The sequence below is a fragment of the Hemitrygon akajei genome, chromosome 5 (genome assembly GCF_048418815.1).
Source record: "Hemitrygon akajei chromosome 5, sHemAka1.3, whole genome shotgun sequence".
In the NCBI taxonomy this organism is placed as follows: Eukaryota; Metazoa; Chordata; class Chondrichthyes; order Myliobatiformes; family Dasyatidae; genus Hemitrygon; species Hemitrygon akajei.
Window position 1 is genome coordinate 123,524,644 of NC_133128.1, and position 18,176 is coordinate 123,542,819.

The window sequence follows — 18,176 nt, forward strand, 5'->3', positions numbered from 1 at the left end:
AGGACACATCAAGGATGCTTTCTTGAGGCGTCACCAGGATGTTCTCGATGACAGAGAGAGTTGTGCCTATGTTTGAGCTGGCTGTGTCTACAATTCTGTGCAGCTTCTTCCGACCGTGCACGTTGGAGCCTCCATACCAGGCAGTGATACAACCAGTCAGAATGCTCTCACTGTACATCCATAGAAATTTGCTAGAGTTTTTGATGCCATACCAAATCTCCTCAAATTCCTAATAAAGTTTTGCTGCTAGTGTGTCTTCATGATTGCATGAATATGTTGTGCCCAGCATAGATCCTCAGAGATGTGGACTTGAAACTGCTCACCCTTCCCACTGTTTACCCCTTAGTGAGGGGTGTGTATTCTCCTGACTTCTGAAATCTACAATCAATTTCTTGGTCTTACTGATGTTGAGCACAAGGCTGCGGTTGTGAGAGGACTCAACCAGCCAATCTATTTCACTCCCGTGCACCACCTTGTTGCCATCTGAGACTCTGCCAACAACAGTGGTGTCATTGACGTATTTGTAGATGCCATTTGATCTGAGCCCAGCCACACCTTCGTTAGTGTAGAGAGAATAAAGCAGTGGGTTAATTACATATCTTTGATAATCAGGAAGGAAAAGTTATTACCTTCTGCCTGAAAAGCTTTTCCCTCAAGTCCCTTTTAAATCTTTCCCCTTTCACCCTAAATCTATGTCCCCCTAGTTTTGAATTCCCCTACCTGAGGGTAAAGACTGTTAACATGCACCTTATCTATGTCCCTTCAGCCTTCATCCTAAGGAGTAAAGGCATAACCTGGCTAATCTCTCCCTACAGTCCAATCCTCAAGTCCTGGCTATAACCTCAAATCGGTTCTGCGCTCATTCCAGTTTAACCATATCTTTAAATATTTATTTTAAAAAAGCGTTGGCCAGTTAGGGAGAAGGAAATTGGGGAAGGACGAAACATTTCTTGAATAATATTGTTCCTTCAAAAGGACAGCAACCATACTGCTGCCCAAGAAGAGCAGGGTGTGCTACCTTACCTAAAGGATTGCCTGCCAATAGCTCTCACATCTACTGTAATGGGTTACTTTTGAGATTTGCTTCTGGCTAGTATTATGTTGTGCCCAAGTGAGGATCTGGACCCGCTACTATTTGCCTACTGCTGCAACGGATGCAATCTCCATAGCTCTCCACTCTCTTTGGAGTGCCTAGACAACAACAAAACATATATCAAGCTAATGTTAATATTGATCATAGCTCGCCATTCAATGCCATCATCCCTTAGTATCTCTTAGTATCTTAGCACTCGGTGGAGATGGTGCTTGGTGTCGGAGGGCTGGTCGGAGGCTCGGAAGTTTTCGGACAGACTTGGAGTTGGCTGTGGTCGGGGCTCCCAAAGTGCTGTATCGGCAAGCTGCGGCGCTGGAGGTTCATGGCAAGAAGAGTTTTTCTTCCTTCTACCATCTGTGTGAGATGATGGGCTGTCGGGACTTTGAGACTTTCTTTTAAACCGTGCCATGGACTGCTCTTTATCAGATTACGGTATTGCTTTGCACTGTTGAAACTGTGTTATAATTATGTGGTCTTTGTCAGTTAGTCTTTTATCAATTATGGTATTGTCTGCACTGTTGAAACTATATGTTAACTATAACTATATGTAACTTCGTGGTTTTGTGTAGGTCTTGTAGTTTTAGGTTTGTCCGATGGGTTTGTAGTTCCTTTCCGGGGAACGTGCTAAGACGGTAGCGCGATATCGATACGCAGCAGCCTCTCCGGACTCTGGATTGGGGATTACCAAACGTTATGTGGTTTTTCTTGTGTGGTCTGTTCTGTGCTTTTTCGTGATATCATTCCGGAGAACGTTGTCTCATTTTTTAACTGGATTGTATTTGTGGTTTATAAATGACAGTAAACGGAATCTGAATCTGAAATTGAGTAGCCATAGTTCAGATCCAGCAATAACATGTTCATTCCTAACAATCAAAGATGCATACTTAGCCCACTCCTCTATGCTGTCTGCACTCATGAGTGTGTCACTAAGCAGAGCTCAAGTGCCATCTATTAATTCCCAGATGACATCCCAGTTGTTGGTAAAATCTCAGATGGTGACAAGGTGGTGTACAGGAGTAAGGTAGATCGGCTGGTTGAGGTGTTGTAAAAACAATCTTGCACTCAACATCAACATGACCGTGGAATTGATTGTGGACCAAGGGAAGTCAGGAGAACATGCATACTCATTTAGGGGTCTGCAGTGGAAAGGGTGAGTAGCTTCAAGGTCCTGGGCATCAGCATCTTGGAGAATCTATCCTAGGCCCAATACATTGATGTCACATAGAAGGCACACAGGCATCTCTACTTCATTATGAGTTTGAGGAGATTTGATATGTCACCAAAGACTTGCAAATTACTAGAGGCATATAGTTGAGTGCATTCTAAATAGTTGCATCACACACTAGTATGAAGCCTCCTATGCACAGGATCATGAGAGGCTGCAAAGGACTGTAGGCTAAGCCAGTTCCATCGCCGACTCAGTCCTCCCGCCATTGAGGACATCTTCAAGAGCTGATGTCTCAAGAAGGCGGCTTCTATCATTAAAGACTCTCACCATCTCTTTTTATTACTACCATCGGGGAAGAGATAGAGGAGCAATTAATCTTTTTGCAATTTTTATTTATTTTTGTAACTTCTAGTATTTTCTGTCTTTATACTGTACTGCTGTTGTAAAATCACAATTTCACACCATGTAAGTTGATAATAAACCAGATTTTGATTCTGAACATTGTCAGCTATGAATTGAGTTAAATAACCAGATTTAATGGCATCTTTTTGTAATGTGTGCAGGTTTCCTGTGGCTTTGTCTGCTTTTATTTAATCTGTTCTTTAATTTGACAATAGATGTTCAAGGATGAAAAATACCTGAAAGACGCTTTTGATTCCACTGAAGTAATTTGGCAGAGAGGACTGTTAAAGAAAGGATATGGACTATGCCATGGGCCTGCTGGGAATGCTTATGGATTTCTAGCCATGTTCAATCTTACTCAAGATAAGAAGTATTTGTACAGAGCCTGCAAGGTATGTAGTAGTGTCTATTTGTAGGGAGACACACCAGACATTCCCAACACATTATTGTGGCAGCATGGTGGCATAGTGATTAGTGCATTGCTTTACAGCACCAGCAACTTGGGTTCAATTCTCACGGCTGTCTGTAAGGAACTCTGCTCCTCTGCTCACTGCTGTCTTAGAGTTCTTCCTGTGACTGCATAGGTTTCCTCTGGGTGCTCCAGTTTCCTCCCACATTCCAAAGGTTAATTAGTCACATGGGTGTAACTCGGCGGCACAGATTTGTTGGGCTGGAAGGGCCTGTTACTGTGCTGATCTCTAAGTAAATAAATAAAAGTTATTTATCAAAGAAAATGCTTAAATATAAATACATTAATATGTTACTCACTTGGCACTTCAACGTATTTACAGTTGGCACACTTTGGTCTGCTTTATGTTAGCTGGAAGCTGTGAGAATTGAACTGTTGGGAAAAAGAACAGGAAAGCAAAACATTTTATTATTTTGTTAGCTTCCTGGTGGCAGCGCTGGGGATCACGTTACACGTTGTTCTGGCACTGAGCACTGTTTGTTGTGAGGAAATGTAGATTGGGAAGATAATTTGCCTATTATATTCTGGGATTGCAGTTAACAAATAGAAGCTTGTTCTGCTTTTTCATTGAGCATAGAAAGTTATTTTATATCTGCACACCTTTACTAAAGTACTTCATCACCTATGAGATGAGTAACATTGGTGAAAGTGATTTGGTGCAGCATAGTGCTGCACACCTGCACAATCTGCAAATTGCCACTATATTCCAGTCTTTGCTGAGAGGATCCTCAACAAAGTTATCACCAGCATTATAGGACATTAAAAGAGAATTTAATGTAGAAACATAGAAAAACCTACAGCACAATACAGGCCTTTCAGCCCACAAAGCTGTGCCGAACATGTCCTTACCTTAGAAATGACCTAGGGTTACCCAAAGCCCTCTATTTTTCTAAGCTCCATGTACCTATCCAGGAGTCTCTTAAAAGACCCTATCGTATCCACCTCCACCACTGTCGCCGGCAGCCCATTCCACGGACTCACCACTCTCTGCATTTATATTTTTAAAAATCTCCTCTGTACCTCCTTCCAAGCACCTTAAAACTGCGCCCTCTCGTGCTAGCCATTTCAGCCCTGGGAAAAAGCCTTTGGCTATCCACACAATCATTGCCCCTTATCATCTTATACATCTCTATCAGGTCAGCTCTCATCCTCCATTGCTCCAAGGAGAAAAGGCCAAGTTCACTCAACCTGTTCTCATAAGGCATGCTCCCCAATCCAGGCAACATTCTTGTAAATCTCCTCTGCATCCTTTCTATGGTTTCCACATCCTTCATGTAGTGAGGCCACCAGAACTGAGCTCAGTACTCCAAGTGGGATCTGACCAAGGTCCTATATAGCTGCAACATTACCTCTCGGCTCCTAAACACAATCCCATGATTGATGAAGGCCAATGCACTGTATGCCTTCTTAACCACAGGGTCAACCTGCACAGCAGCTTTGAGTGTCCTATGGACTCAGACCCCAAGATCCCTCTGATCCTCCACACTGCCAAGAGTCGTACCATTAATACTATATTATGCCATCATATTTGATCTATCAAAATGAACCACCTCACACTTATCTAGGTTGAACTCCATCTGCCACTTCTCAGCCCAGATTTACATTCTACAATGTCCCGCTGTAACCTCTGACAGCCCTGCACACTATCCACAATACCCCCAACCTTTGTGTCATCAGCAGATTTACTAACCCATCCCTCCACTTCCTCGTCCAGGTCGTTTATAAAAATCACGAAGGGTAGGGGTCCCAGAACAGATCCCTGAGGTACACCACTGGTCACCGACCTCCATGCAAAATATGACCCGTCTACAACCACTCTGCCTTCTGTAGGCAAGCCAGTTCTGGATCCACAAAGCAGTGTACCCTTGGATCCCATGCCTCCTTACTTTCTCACTAAGCCTTACATGGTGTTCCTTATCAAATGCCTTGCTGAAATCCATATACGCTACATCTACTGCTCTTCCTTCATCAAGTGTGTTTAGTCACATCCTCAAAAAATTCATCAGGCTCGTAAGGCATGGCCTGCCTTTGACAAAGCCATGCTGACTACTTCTAATCATATTATGCCTCTCCAAATGTTCATAAATCCTGCCTCTCAGTATCTTTTCCATCAACTTACCAACCACTGAAGTAAGACTCACTGGTCTGTAATTTCCTGGGCTATCTCTGCTCCCTTTCTTGAATAAGGGAACAACATCCACAGCCCTCCAATCCTCCGGAACCTCTCCTGTCCCCGTTGATGATGCCAAAATCATTGCCAGAGGCTGAGCAATCTCCTCCCTCGCCTCCCACAGTAACCTGGGGTACATCTCGTCCAGTCCCGGATGCTTTCCAAAAGCTCCAGCACATCCTCTTGCTTAATATCTACATGTTCAAGCTTTTCAATCCGCTGTAGTCATCCCTATAATCACCAAGATCCTTTTCTGTAGTGAATACTGAAGCAAAGTATTCATTAAGTACCTCTGCTATCTCCAGTTCCATACACGCTTTTCCACTGTCACATTATTATGTATCTTTGTTTCATGTTTAATGCATTTCCTCTAACTGAAGATATTTGGTTTTAAGTTTGCAGAATGGTGCCTTGATTATGGGAAACATGGCTGTCGGACACCGGACTCTCCTTTCTCCCTCTTTGAAGGTAATAAGGGATTAGAATCTCTTTATATCTAGAATCTGCTTTTCCTGTTTTGTTCAACCCTTTCTCCATCATTTTACTATTTTTCTTCATATCTGTAAGTAATAAATTCAGAGTCCAATATGGAAGTTTTCCCCTGTGTCCTTGTTTCTTTATCCTTGTATTTTACAACTGTGACCCAAGGAAAAAAGGCCTCCAACGATTCACTCTGTCCAGACCCCTGTTATTTTGTATGTGTCTATGAGATCGCTCCTTACTCTTCCTTTTTGTTTCCTTAGAGAAATTACACACAGCTTGTGTAATCTGCCCTTGGACCTGTCAGTTCCTTATCTCAGGAACCATTTTCTTAAATCTTTTTGGACCCTCTGTAATGTCTTCACATCCTTCCAATAATGCAGTGACCTGAATTGTGCACTGTTCTAGTTTAAGGTTCCATATAACTTCCTTGTTGAAACAAGCTCAAGGAGAAGAGGCACACATTCAGCTTCTGACCTATGAAAGGAAACAGTAGGGATCATTATGCCCAAATTGCCATGTCACCTTGATTGATTTGTGAATGCATACCTACAATCTCACTGCCCTTGCAATCTGTCCAGAAACAATGGCTAAGTGCAGCAGGGATCGCAAGGTAGATAGCAAAGGCAGTGAGGAGTTCGCATGCAGATAGCATATTGCTGATGATTGACTGATGACATGGAATGGCATGACATTGACAAACCTCACAGTGGAGAGTGCCAGGTTACATCATGGCCTGGTTTGGAAACACCAATGCCCAAGAACAGAAAAGTCTACAAAATGTGCTGGACACAGCCCAGTCCATCACAGGCAAAACTTTCCCCATCACTGAGAATATCTACAAAGAGCACTGCCACAAGAAAGCAACATCCATCAACAAGGACCCCCATCATCCAGGTTATGCTCTCTTCTCACTAGTACTAATTGGACAGGAGCTACAGGAGCCTTAGCTCCCACACCACTAGGTTTAGCAATAGTTATTACCCCTCAAACATCAGGCTCTCAAACCAGTGTGAATAAAACGTTGACCATTCATCAATAGAACTAGGTTAGGAAATTAATGATGCAACTCATAATTAATCGAAGCTTGCACTTTATTGTCTGTGTACAAACAACAACATAACTATGTTGACCCAGGGCTGACAACTTAAAACATAAATTTTGCTGTTTGCTCTACCAATACGCACTCAGACCACTATCCCAATTTACCACACCAAAATAAGGGGTCTCCAATGGCCAGATGATTGACCCTGTCTTCTCCCTGTCCCTGGCATAGGGGTTCTTCCTTGCAATGGTGATTCTCAGGAAAAAGTTATCACTGATAGTGCTCTTGCTTTTATATTCATTCCTTATCAATACAAACATTGCCTTTCACTGTCATTAGCTGTATGTCACTTGATTGACCTTTAATACCTGTTTATTGGGTCTGATCCAAAAATCACAACTGGTAATTCATGGCTCTTTGTTCTCTTCAGTAACCAGCTCAAATCATCCCAGGCAGGCACAGACCCCAACATTCACAAACCTGCATGTTATATTGTATCAAAGAACACCTCACAAATAACTTCTTATTTGGAAATAGCCTTTAGTCTAATCAGATTACCCAAAGCACTTGTGTATACTTTAAAACACTAAAAGCCAAGCAACTTCATCTCACAAAATGGAGGATGTAAAATAGTTCCACAAAATGGCAGCCTCCATCTCCAAGCACATGGCAAGAACAAAGACAATTGATTTGTCTGCTTCCATTGTCCTTGACCGTATTCGAGTTTGACGTTTTCTTCCATATTTTAAATCTGTCATGGTCAACACTTCATTCACCACAACCTATGGATTCACTTTTAAGGACCCTACAACTCATGTTCTCAGAATTATTTATTTACTAATTTTTTATTTGCACAGTGGCTGTTTGCCTCTCTTTGTTTGTGTATGATTCTTCATTGTATTTCCCTTTTCGGCTATGAGTGCCTGCAAGAAAATGAATTTCATGGTAGTATACTGTACCTTGACATGTATGTACTTTGATAATAGATTACTTTGAACTGGAATTAGATCTCTGATATGAAATTAAAGTAATAATCTGAAGCAAATTCATTGATGTTCAGATGAACAAAAGTTACTGTAATTGTACTTTATTTGGGAGTGAATGAACAAGGGAGATCTTGGTGATCATTTGTCAACTGTGCGTTTAGCTTTATATAGAATAACTAGGTCCCCCCCAAACATGCCTTCGAAGATGGTCCTGCTCTATGTCAAGACTTTGACCTGTGGGCCAGTTCTGTCTGTTTTCCATAATTGTTTTAAAACTAACAGAATTGTGTAATACATTTGTGATCACTGGATTCAAACTGGCTCCCTACTGCCACTTCAGTTACTTGACTCTCCTCGTTCCGTAAGAGGAAGTCTAGTGTTGCTCCTCTCCATGTACTAATGTTCCTCTATAGTTTGAGGAAACTGTCTTGGGTGTACCATATAAGTTCCATCCCATCCAGGCGCCTTGTGCTCTGGGTGGCTAGTTGAAACCAAGAAAATGTAAACCTCTCACTACCACTACCCTACTATTCTTGTGTGCAATTTTTCAACAAATCTGCTTCTCAAGTTCCTCCTAACTACTGGGGGTGAGGGCAGGAGTGGGGGGTCAGATGGGAGCATTGGTCGTCTCTTATATCAAGGTGACTATCCACTTTTTATTTGATGATCCTTCAAGAATATCCTCTCAGATATGTCCTCCCTTATCAACAAGGCAAATTACCAGGTGGGAGGTGGTGCAGTCAGTGGGTTTTAATAGATGTTGGTGAATAATATGTCTCTTGAAATGGGGACAGAGACATTAGGAAAGGGGAGAGAGATGTCAGAGATGGACCCAATGAATTTGAAGGCAAACTGGAAGTTGGCTCTTGAAATTGATGAAATTAACAAGTTCTGCATAGGTACAAAAGGCAGCACCAGTGCAGTCATCAGAGTAACAGAAAAGGAACCGGGAGTAGTGTAGGTGTAAGTTTGGAACGTGGATTGCTCCATGTAGTCAATTAAAAAGGCAGGCATAACTGGGGCCCATGCAATTGCCCATGGTGACATCCTTGGTTTGGAGTAAGTGGGAGGAAAGTTTGAGTCAGATGCAGATTGGTGGATCGTTTTACTGAAGATGATTGAATCTTCAGCCAGCCATTTCAATTTGACTTCCCATTCCCACACTGACATGACTGTCACTGGTCTCCTTCACTGCCAGATCAAGACTAAATGTGAATTATAGGAACAGCACATCATATTCCGCCTGAGCAGTCTTCAGTCTGATGCATGAACACTGAATTCTCAAACTTCTGGTAACTATTCCCCATTGACCCTTTTATATTCCTACTTATCCAACAGTTTCTATCACCGTATCTTTTACTCTCCTCATTCTCTCCATCTGCCTATCACCCATCCACTTCTCCCACTAGCACCTTCCCCATCTCCCTCCTTTTATTCCATTGCTCCATTGCTCTACCTTACGCTCCCATCTGATTCAATCCTCTTTAGCCCTTTGTCACTTTCAACTATCACCTCCCAGCCTCTGACATGATTCCCACTCTCCCCAGCCTCCCTCACTTAAAACCACCCATCATTGCCAGTTCCTGGGCCACCCTTTCCCTCCACATTTTATATTGGCCATCTCCCCTCTATCTTTCAGGCCAAATGAAGGGTCTTAACCTGAAATGTCAACTGTCCGTTTCCCTCCATTGATGCTGCCTGACCCAATGAGTTCATTCAGTGTTTTGTGTAGATTTTGTGGTAGATTGTGTTATTTGTGTAAATTTGTGCCAATTCCAGCATCTGCAGCCTCTTGAGGCTCCAAGGGGATACATGTTAAGATTGATTTATTTGCTATACAATATGGCATGGCCTTATTGAAAAACCTGAATTGCAAAATACAATATTATTAATGGTTACTGCATAGTGAAGGTAAGGTTTGTATCGCTGTTGTGAGAGGGCTATTTGAGTTCAGAGGTTCAAAGGTTCATTAATTGTCAAAGTATGCAACTCTGAAATTCTTCTTCTCCAGATAGCTGTGAAACCAAGAAAAAGAACAACTGTATTTCTATGCTTTACTTTTATTGTCACCAAACAATTGATACTAGTGCGTACAATCATCACAGCAATATTTGAATCTGCGCTTCGTGCTCCCTGAAATACAAATCGAAGTAAATATAATAAAAATTTAAATTATAAATCATATTTAGAAAATAGAAAAGGGAAAGTAAGGTAGGGCAAGTCAGGTTCGGATATTTGGAAGGTATGGCCCAGATCCCGGTCAGGATCCGTTCAGCAGTCTTATCACAGTTGGAAAGAAGCTGTTCCCAAATCTGGCCGTACGAATCTTCAAGCTCCTGAACCTTCTCCCGGAGCGAAGAGGGACAAAAAGTGTGTTGGCTGGGTGGGTCGTGTCCTTGATTATCCTGGCAGCACTGCTCTGACAGTGTGCATGTAAAGTGAGTCCAAGGATGGAAGATTGGTTTGTGTGATGTGCTGGGCTATGTTCACGATCTTCTGCAGCTTCTTCCAGTCTTGGACAGGACAACTTCCATACCAGGGTGTGATTCACCCTAGAAGAATGCTTTCTACGGTGCACCTGTAAAAAAATTAGTGAGGATTTTAGGGGACAGGCCAAATTTCTTCAGCTTTCTCAGGAAGTAAAGGGTGCTGGTGGGCCTTCTTGGCAGTGGACTGTGCTTGGTTAGACCAAGTCAGGTCATTTGTGATATTCACTCCGAGGAACTTAAAACTTTTGACCTGTTCCACCTGCGCACCACCGATATAGATGGGGTCGTGTGGTCCGCTACTCCTTCTGAAGTCAACAACCAATTCCTTCATCTTGCTGACGTTGAGGGATAGGTTATTGTCTTCGCACTATGCCACCAGGTTCTTAATTTCCTCTCTGTACTCAGACTCATCATTACCCAAGATACAGCCTACAATTGTGTCATCAGCAAACTTATATATTGAGTTTGATGGAAACTTGGCTACACATTCATGGGTGTACAGTGAGTACAGCTGGGGGCTGAGTACACAGCCTTGTGGGGCACCAGTGCTCAGAGTGATTGTAGAGGAGAGCTTGTCCCCTATTTTTACAGCTTGGGTCCTGTCTGTGAGGAAGTTGAAGATCCAACTGCAGATCTGAGTGCTAAGACCCAGGTTCCGGAGCTTAGGAATCAGTTTATTTGGAATGATGGTATTAAAGGCAGAGCTGTAGTCAATGAAAAGGAGCCTTACATATGCGTCTTTATTCTCCAGGTGTTCTAAGGAGGAATGTAGTGCCAGAGAGATGGCATCTGCCGTTGACCTGTTGCTCTGGTAGGCGAATTGCAAAGCGTCAAGGTTGACCAGCAGGTTATGGTTGATGTGTGCCATAACCAATCACTCGAAGCACTTCATAGCAATTGATGTCAGAGTCACAGGTCGATAGTCATTCAGGCACGCCACCTTGCTTTTCTTCGGCACCAGGATTATCGTTGCCTTCTTAAAACACGAGGGGATCTTAAACTGAAGCAGGGAGCAGTTGAAGATGTCAGCAAACACTCCAGCTAGCTCGCTTGCACAGGCCTGGAGAACCCGTCCCAGGACACTATCTGGGCCCGTCGTCTTCCTTGGATTTATCTTCAGGAAGGCTCTTCTAACATCTTCCTCGGTGACGATGAATCTCGCTGCCACCAGGTCCGGTTCATCCGGAGGGGGTGGGACGCTCCTCTTCTGTTCGAATCTTGCGTAGAATACGTTAAGTTCGTCAGGAAGAGAAGCGCTACAGTTATTGATATTCCCAGCCTTTTCTTTGCGCCCAGTGATCTCATTTAGACCCTGCCATTGTCTACTGGCATCCCTGTGGTTAGCCTGGGCTTCCAACTTGGCTCGATATTGCCTCTTGGCACCCTTAATGGCTTTCCGGAGTTCACGCCTGGATTCCATGTAGCAACTGGTATCCCCGGACCTAAAAGCTGCAGCTCTAGCCTTCAAAAGGGACTGGATGTCATAATTCATCCAAGGTTTCCGGTGAGGGAATACCCGGATCATCTTGCGAGACAAACAGTCCTCTGTGCATTTCCAGATAAAGTCCATGACAGCTGAGGCATACTCCTCGAGGTTAACTGCCGAGTCCTTGAATACTAGCCAGTCAACCAATTCAAAGCAGTCATGGAGGACCTCATCCGTTTCCTCTGTCCAACACAACACCACTTTTGACACCATGACCTCCCACTTCAGTTTCTGTTTGTAAGCCGGGAGGAGGAGTACGGCCTGATGGTCCGATTTTTCCGAAGTGAGGTCGTTGGAGGGAATGATAGGCATCCTTGACTGCTGTGTAGCAGTGGTCAAGTATACTCGGGCCTCTAGTGGAGCAGGAGACATGTTGGTATAACTTTGGCAGCGCTTTTCTGAGGTTGGCCTGGTTAAAGTTCCCAGCTGTAATTAGCAAAGCCTCCAGATACCTGGTCTCAAGTTCACTGATGTTGGCATACAGTGTATTCGCAGCACACTCCACGTCCGCCTGGGGGGGGGGGGGGGGGGGGGATGTAGACCGCTGTCAGTATGACCGAGGTGAATTCCCGTGGCAGATAATAGGGTCGACACTTCACCAACAGATGTTCCAGGTCCGGACTGCAGGAGCCTGTCAGTGCCACTGTGTCTGAGCACCACGCAGTGTTGATCAGTAGGCAGACACCACCTCCCTTCGTCTTGCCCGAAGACGCCATGCGGTCCATCTGTTGGATCGAAAATCCCTCTGGTTGGATGGCACAGTCGGGGGTGGCAGGGGAGAGCCAGGTCTCTGTGAGACAGAATACAGAGCAGTTCTGCATCTCCCTCCAGTAGGTGAGTCTCCCTTTAAGATCATCCACCTTGTTCCCTATGGCTTGCACATTAGCTAGTAGGATGGCAGGCAGATGGACCCTAAAGCCCCTCTGCTTCAATCTGACCAGCAGCCCAGCTCTTTTCCCACGCTTCCTCAGTAAAAGTGCATCTTTCCAGGTTTCCATCGATGCAGTGTGCTGTTGGCAGCTCTTTGAGGTTGGTGGACGCGTCCTGCGGGGATCGATCGGTGGGTTGCGCCGTCGGGCGCTCCAGGTCGGTCCGAGTGACGGGGGAGGCTCCGCTGCCACTTCCAACTGTCGGGGGCCCAGGCTGTCGATCGGGTCGGGCCCCGAAGCCGACACTTAATCCCGGAGGGCTGAAACAAGTCAGTGAACTGAGTCACAGTTGCGGGGGCCTCCGCTCCAGCTGAGCCCCAGGCTCGATTTCCAAGGTCGGCGGCGGAGGCCTAATTTCTGGCAGCTGTAGATGGCCACCAACGAGGCTCTACGGTGGTTGCTCCAGAGAAGCGTCTGGGGTACCTTGAGGTCTCCGACGTCACTTCTGTGTGGTCGTCTGCTTCGGAGAGGTGCTGGTCGGAATGGGCCGCATCTGCAGGCCCTCCAACATGGTAGCAGGCCACGAGTCTACAGGAACATGGTGGACCTCGGACCAGGCCTTGATGATCAAGTCCAGGTGCCGTCCAGAGTTGAAGCAATTCTGGCACATCGGTGATCTCCAGCTGGGTCAGTAACTTCGCTAGGGTGTTGTTGATCTTGCTAGATGTAGCAAATTGGAGGTTTAGAAGGGTTTCTCGGTTATAGGATAGTGTAGAGGGCAGTTTGCTCGGGAGAGCACGCGCAGAGCCACCAGATACCGGCGCCATCTTAACTACATGATCATCAACCTCCAAATCCCTCTTCCCCACACAAAAATCAAACAAAAACAGTGCAGGCACATTGACCTCCAAATCCCCCTCCCTCATACACAAAAAAATGAGGAAGATCAGACAAAAACCACAGAATATTAAAAAAACTGAGACTGAAAAAAAAGTCTATAGTCCAAGTCCATATCCATTACACAGAAAATCTGGGTAGCATTCTCCGGCACCAGCAGCAGGCCTTTCGCTGCCCGTAGTAGAGCGTTCCCACCAGTGATCAAAAGACAATTTCCCCTCTCTGGCAGCAAAGCTGTCTCCCCTGTCCAGCAGCAGAGTAGTCCCACCAGCGATCAAAAGGCAGGCAATCAGCACTGGCCTTTCACATTCACCTCAATGTTTCAATCTCGCTCTTCATTTTAATCGGCGAAATAGAGTCAAGCATCTGCTCACGATCCACAGCCTTCTCACCACAAGGTTTCCACATGCTGCCTCTTCCATCTGGAATCCTCTTGGAAACTGCAGAGTGCTGAAACACTCAAACAATCTCCAAACTGCAAATCAAAGGCTCCAACAGTTCCAGAATCTCATTCCAAATTTTTTTAAAAACAAATGTAAAGTATACTTAAACCATAAAACAAAGGTAAAATATATGCTTTCGTGATCTATCCAGAAGATGTTGACTGAAGGAGGGTTGTACGCAGGCACCATCTTGACTAGAAGTCTGTCCCGGAAGTTGCACTTGCAAGTGCTGATACTGGATGAATTTTACCTGAAAACAGTGCACTAACTTGCACAATGTGCTGGCTGTAAGCACACAAGCCAGCTGCATCTCAAAGGAGAGCTTTGAGTAAATGCCAGAGATGACCTGTGGCTCAGCAAAGTCATGTGCAGGCAGTCAATTCACACTTTGTTCTCTGGGATGCCCCCAATGCAAAAAAATTGTGTTTGTTCTACTTTCTACACTCTGGTGTGATGTTGCGAAAAGCTCCGGAAGGAGCCAGGCACACATTTGGATGATATGATGACACTGATGCTGTGATCCTTGAGCTGGTCGAAAGTTGGAGTTGTGACCACAGAAATTAGCACATTTCAGTGATGACATCCACGCATGAACAGGCTTCTGAAACACTGCTCATAACTGAGATTCAGGAGGTGGATTAGTCCCAAAACATCCTGAGTGATTAAAGCCTGCTGCTGACAACTGCTGCTATCTCAACTCATTCTTTGTGCCTCTGCTCATTCTCAGAGTTGCATTCACTTCCAGCAAAAAAAAAAGCCATTTCTGTGCCCCGAACATGAGCAAGTAGTTTCTGAAGGTTTAAAGTCAACCAAATGTTTTACAGCACTTTTCCTATCAAATTTTGAAACCTGAAGCTACAAAAGAAACATAGAAGCAACTACCGTAGATTCCGGATTTTAAGCCGCTACTTTTTTCCCACATTTTGAACAGCTTTGAACTTTGCGGCCTTTAATACGGAGCGGCTAATGCATTATTTTTTTTCATGCCACCTCGTAAACATTTTGCCTCGTAACAGTAGACCAATAAAATTGATGAGTAGTTCACAGAGGTCCAATGAAATTGTACGATAAATCAAGCGCACTTTCACAATTAAATTATTGTAAATCAGTCATTTGTACTCACCCTCATCAACATGGAAAACACTCGAAGCATTGTGCTGCCTTATGGCAGTTATTTAGTTTATAATATTTTCGCTTAGTAATTCATTTTCTAGTTAAAGTTAGAAGAGTTTTAACTATATTTGTTTTCTGTACTACATCGCGGGATGCTATGACGTCACACCCGGTTTCGCTGCGTCTTGTGGGATACCGGTTTGCGATAAACGGGAAGGAGGGGGTCGAGCGGCGGAGCGAAAACGCTGCTTTTAAGTTAAAGGCGATCAATAACTTTTCCTGGTAGGCTGCAGTATATATATTTTTTACCAGTCGTTAGGAGATATTGGAATGTTGTTCAGTAAAGAAGTATACGCAACGTATATTTAAAAGTAGCCGCGTTACGGGCACCGTTCGAAAAAAAGCATTTGCAATATGTATTTGTTTTTGTTACCATATGGATTTAATTAAAAGTTAAAAAATCCTCACGTATAATATCTTTCTGTGTAAATATCTCATATTACAACGTGGGACACCTGCGGCCAAAAATCCGGTGCGGCCTTTACAAGTAAAAAATTGATTTTATTTCTAAAATTAGAGCCAGCGGCTTTTAATCAGGTGCGCTCTGTAGTCCGGAATCTACGGTAATACTCAGCTGAAGATCACTGCTTGGGGCAGTGGGATCCTTCTTCCTGTTTAAAAGCATAAAAACACAGATGGAAGTAGGAATGGATTATTTGGCCCCTTGAGCCCGCTCAGTGTTCAATAAGCTCACAATTGATCTTTCACCTCAGCTCTGCTTCCTTACTCTAGACCATTTCCCTTGACTCAATGATTTACAAAAATCTGTCAATAATTTCCTGAATATATTTAGTGACTGGGTTTCTTGGATAGTAAATTCTAAAAACTCACCGCTCTCTGGAGTCCAGAATGACTGACACTTCATTTTGAGACTCCTGGTGTGAGACACAACAGTAGAGAAAGAATGCAGGCCCAGGACGTTTAATCTGCAGTCACCTCACCCAACCCAGGAATTAAGCTGATGAAATCTTCACTGTATCCTTTTATCACAAGTGTAGCTTTCCTTGAGTAGCCTGACCAGACCGTACACCTGTATTCCAGAAGCCCACTCACCCGGACTGTATGTAACTGAAGTAAGACATCTCTGCTTTTGTTCACAAACCTTCTTATAGTAGAACATTGAACAGTACAGCACAGGAAGAGGCCCTTCTACTCTACTCTCCTTCTGCCTTCTAGAAGTCAACATAAATATTTGCCTTTCTGTTTGCTTGTTGTATCTTTATATTCTGTTTAGTATCAAGGTTAAGAGAAAGCATGGAGTTAAATGGTGGCAATGCATTTTAAAAGGAATTGAGAAATTAATGTCTTTTACAAGTAATTTTGATATATCCATGTCTCGTGTGTTACAAAAACAATGCAGTTTATTTTTATGATTATCAATTGCTAAACAGAACTAATCATTTTGTTAATTTCATTTAAGGAATAGCAGGAACCATTTACTTCCTTGCTGACATGCTGCAGCCCACAAAGGCAAAGTTCCCTGCATTTGAAGTATAAATCATACATGGTATGAATATAAGCTATTGGATGTGATACAATCTTCATATTGCATGATGCGTAGTTTTGTTTTGGGTGTGGAACATACTGCCAATGGAGAGATTCACTTAAGCCATCAGTAGCGCTCCTCTGCTAACTCCAATGTCTTAAGAGGAATGTAGTGAAATATTTCTCTTTTCTGTACTACGGTGTCTGCCAGCCGCAGATGCAATGAGTTCTCAAAGCTTTGAATAGCCATATTATAACAGTACTGACAGTGCTGCACATTTAATTTGTTTAAAACCTTTGTTTGATGTGTTTATCTGAAACAAAGTAACAAATTAAAACAGAGGTGTGTACAATTTTGTTTCGTATATTTAAGTATTTTTGTCACCGTTTATTATAGCTGTATAATCTTTGAAGATCAGTTGCCCAATAAGGCAAGTCATTTTATGAAGTATGTTAGTTGATTGTTGAAAACCAAGACACGTGAACATATATTTCAAAAATGATGTGGAAAATGTAATTAAAAAATGCCACTCAATTACCAACATAAAATACATTATTTTGTGATTGTAGCAATCTTAAAACTGGTATTGAGAACTGGCCAGTGAGGAAAAACTATTGTTAACCTGTGCTATTTTTGTATTGATTGCTCTGGTTTAACCTGTTGTTTGCATAACAAATATATTGTTTGCATTCTATAAATGTGTTGTTCAACTTTGATTCAACATTGCTGATGTTAAATATTAAATTTCTGGCATGATGTGAGAAGTATATAGTTCCATATTTACTGAAAACTGAGTAACTGCTGGATATGGATAACCACTTAACTGTGGGATATGGCTTCCTTTCTACTCTACATTCTGTGCTAAGTTGATTTTATCTCAAAATGTATGACTTAATTGAGAGAAAGCAATTTGCAAAATAACTTGTCAATAGAAGCAAATTAAAATTTCTTCAAATACATTGGTTGTATATTCTGCTTCCTTTGAACTAGATTTTACTATCTTACAGGCGTGAACTATTCTAGGGTCCAGTGTTAAGTCCTCAGTGATGTGAGGGAGAAGTCTTTCCTTCAACTCTTCTGGAAGTCAGCTGTCCAAGCTGTTGGGATTTTGACATGTTTTAAAATTATTTTACCATTCAGAAGTATTTAAAGCTATTATAAATATGTAAACAATTAATATTTAAAATATTTAATGTCAAGCAAAAACTTTCAAATAATTAGAAACATTAAGTTTTTATTTGTGATCCCTTTATCTCGGATTCCGATTCAAGATTGTTTAATGTCACTTCCAGTACACAAGTGTAAAGAAGAATGAAATAGTTGTTAGTACAGATCCAGTGCAGCGCAAAAATACACAATTAAGATAAAGAACACAATAATAAAAAAAGCAATAAATATAAATATAAGATGGCTTAGATATCTTATATGCACACTGTATATTGACTGTCCATAAAGTGACGCTAAGTATAGGAGGATCTGTACATAAGGTGACTGACAAGAAATAAAGTACTGATGGTGGG

General features: G+C 42.9%; 1 protein-coding gene across 1 annotated transcript in view; it reads left to right on the forward strand.

Moving 5' to 3' along the window:
• Nucleotides 1-17,615, forward strand: part of lancl1 (LanC antibiotic synthetase component C-like 1 (bacterial)) — a 93,577-nt gene extending 75,962 nt beyond the window's left edge. Inside the window, exons 7-9 of the mRNA XM_073046357.1 lie at nucleotides 2,879-3,055; nucleotides 5,698-5,770; nucleotides 16,591-17,615. Of these exons, the coding sequence (XP_072902458.1) occupies nucleotides 2,879-3,055; nucleotides 5,698-5,770; nucleotides 16,591-16,667 (327 nt within the window). The 3' untranslated portion in view covers nucleotides 16,668-17,615. The remainder of the gene's footprint in view (nucleotides 1-2,878; nucleotides 3,056-5,697; nucleotides 5,771-16,590) is intronic.
• The last annotated feature ends 561 nt before the right edge of the window (nucleotides 17,616-18,176 follow it).